Here is a 2,192-nt window from a genome sequence, read left to right as displayed (position 1 = left end):
AGCAGAGGCGAGGCAGCGTGCTGGACGCCGATTGGTCGATCACCTTCGAGCAGGTGCTCGCGTCGCTGCTGACCGAGCCGCCGCTCGTCGACTATTTCGAGAAGAAGAGGGACATCCAGGCCAAGATGGCCGCCTGTAAGGCTCAGCGGGCGGTGGAACGTCAGATTAGCTCCGCCTCCGACCACGAATTCACCCAGCACTCTGTCTGAGTTTTGACCTTTGACCTCCACCTGCTCACACCTGTCCTCACCTTTCCTCGTGTATCCTGTCTGAAGCAGGTGAAGCAGGTGAAGATTACAGTAACAGAACTACGGAAGCCTCAAAGTCCCAAAAGACATTTTATTAATAATTTCTGTCTCAGTTTCTGCTCGTTAAATAAGAACCAGACTTGCAAGCAGGTTTACCACAACAACAAATTACATAAATAATTAACAATTATATTAATTAATAATTAAACTTTGTGGATTTCTTTGGAAACTGGCGGAAAATCTTTCAGAATAAAAGTTTGAGTTACAGAAAAATGACTGAATGAGGAACAGAAACAGCTCAGAAACATTAATGTGCTCATGACGTCGTGTTTCTCACGTTTCTGTTTCTTTTATTTCACTGAAGCCTTTGTTTGTTTTTCTCTGATGACATCATCGCCGTTAAATGACATCAGAGGAAGTGTTTTTATGTTCTCTCTGTTGTCTTTGTTGTATTTTAAATCCATTCTATTGATTAGTTATCGATCTGTATCTGTTGTCTAATAAATACTGAAGGAAATCCCTTTCCTCTTCCTCCTCTTCCTCCTCTTCTTCTTCTTTGGTGTCATGGTGTTCATTGACAGTGTGTCACATTGAGGAGGTCAAAGTTCAAACTGGACCAATCACTAAGCAGAGGAGGAGGTGGGCTATGACATCACACTGTGACCTCAGAATGATCGGCTTCTTCCTCACATGAAAATATTCTTATTAACATTTCCTGTTTTCTGTGACTCCTTCAAATAAAGTTAATTTTATTTATATAATCGCCAACACAGACCCAACATTCCTCCATCAGCAGCAGGAAAACCTCCAGCAGAACCGGACTCTAGGTGGCGCCGTCTGCCTCCACCGGTTGGGTTGAGAGAGAAAGAAGGAGGGAAAAGCAACAACAATAATAGAATAAGAATAATAGAAATAGAAAAATGTATAATAATAATAATAATAATAATAATAATAATAATAGCAACAGCGAGTCTGCAGCCAAAGGTTTCCTGCTAGATGAGAAACACACAAAGAACACCGGGGAAGAAGTCAATCAATCAATCAATCAATTATTTATTTATATAGCACTAAATCACAACAAAAGTCATCTCAAGGCACTTTTCACATAGAGCAGGTCAAGACCGAACTCTTTAATCTACAGAGACCCAACAATTCCCCCATGAGCAGCACTTGGTGACAGCGGGAAGGAAAAACTCCCCTTTAACGGGTAGAAACCTCAAGCAGACCCCGGCTCTTGGTGGGCGCCATCTGCTTTGACCGGTTGGGTTGAGAGAGAGAAAGAGAGAGGGGAAGGGGGAGGGGGGACAGAATAACAATAAGCAGCAACAACAGCAGCCAGAGAAGGACACCAACAGGACTGTGAAGGACCACGAAGGCTCGGCCCAGAACCCAGGGGTTCCTGTGAGATGAGAAAGCACAAAAAACTCCGGGGAAGAAGCAAAGTTAGTGACATGCATTGATGTTACATGAATACATACAGATGGAGAGGAGGAGGAGGAGAGAGGAGCTCAGTGCATCATGGGAAGTCCCCCAGCAGTCTAGGCCTATAGCAGCATAACTAAGGGCTGATCCAAGGCGAGCCTGGTCGGCCCTAACTATAAGCTTTATCAAAAAGGAAAGTTTTAAGCCTACTCTTAAACATAGAGAGGGTGTCTGCACCCCGGACTGAATCCGGTAGATGGTTCCATAGAAGAGGAGCCTGATAGCTGAAGGCTCTGCCTCCCATTCTACTTTTAAAGACTGTAGGAACCACCAGTAAGCTGCATACTGGGAGCGCAGTGTTCTAGTGGGATAATACGGTACTATGAGCTCTTCAAGATATGATGGTGTCTGACCATTAAGGGCTTTGTAAGTTAGGAGAAGGATTTTAAATTCTAGTCTAGATTTTACAGGAAGCCAATGTAGTGAAGCTAAAATGGGAGAAATGTGATCTCTTTTTCTAGT

General features: G+C 43.7%; 1 protein-coding gene across 3 annotated transcripts in view; it reads left to right on the top strand.

Moving 5' to 3' along the window:
• LOC122990296 (TBC1 domain family member 9B) overlaps positions 1-772 on the top strand; it is a 34,058-nt gene extending 33,286 nt beyond the window's left edge. For all 3 annotated transcript variants that reach the window (XM_044363606.1, XM_044363605.1, XM_044363604.1), the window contains one exon: positions 1-772. This exon is cut by the window's left edge and continues 427 nt beyond it. In XM_044363606.1, the coding sequence (XP_044219541.1) occupies positions 1-209 (209 nt within the window). In that variant the 3' untranslated portion in view covers positions 210-772.
• The last annotated feature ends 1,420 nt before the right edge of the window (positions 773-2,192 follow it).

Source organism: Thunnus albacares, chromosome 10, assembly GCF_914725855.1.
Source record: "Thunnus albacares chromosome 10, fThuAlb1.1, whole genome shotgun sequence".
NCBI lineage: Eukaryota > Metazoa > Chordata > Actinopteri > Scombriformes > Scombridae > Thunnus > Thunnus albacares.
The sequence above is the reverse complement of the archived record's forward strand: the minus strand, read 5'-3'. Positions and strand labels throughout refer to the sequence as shown.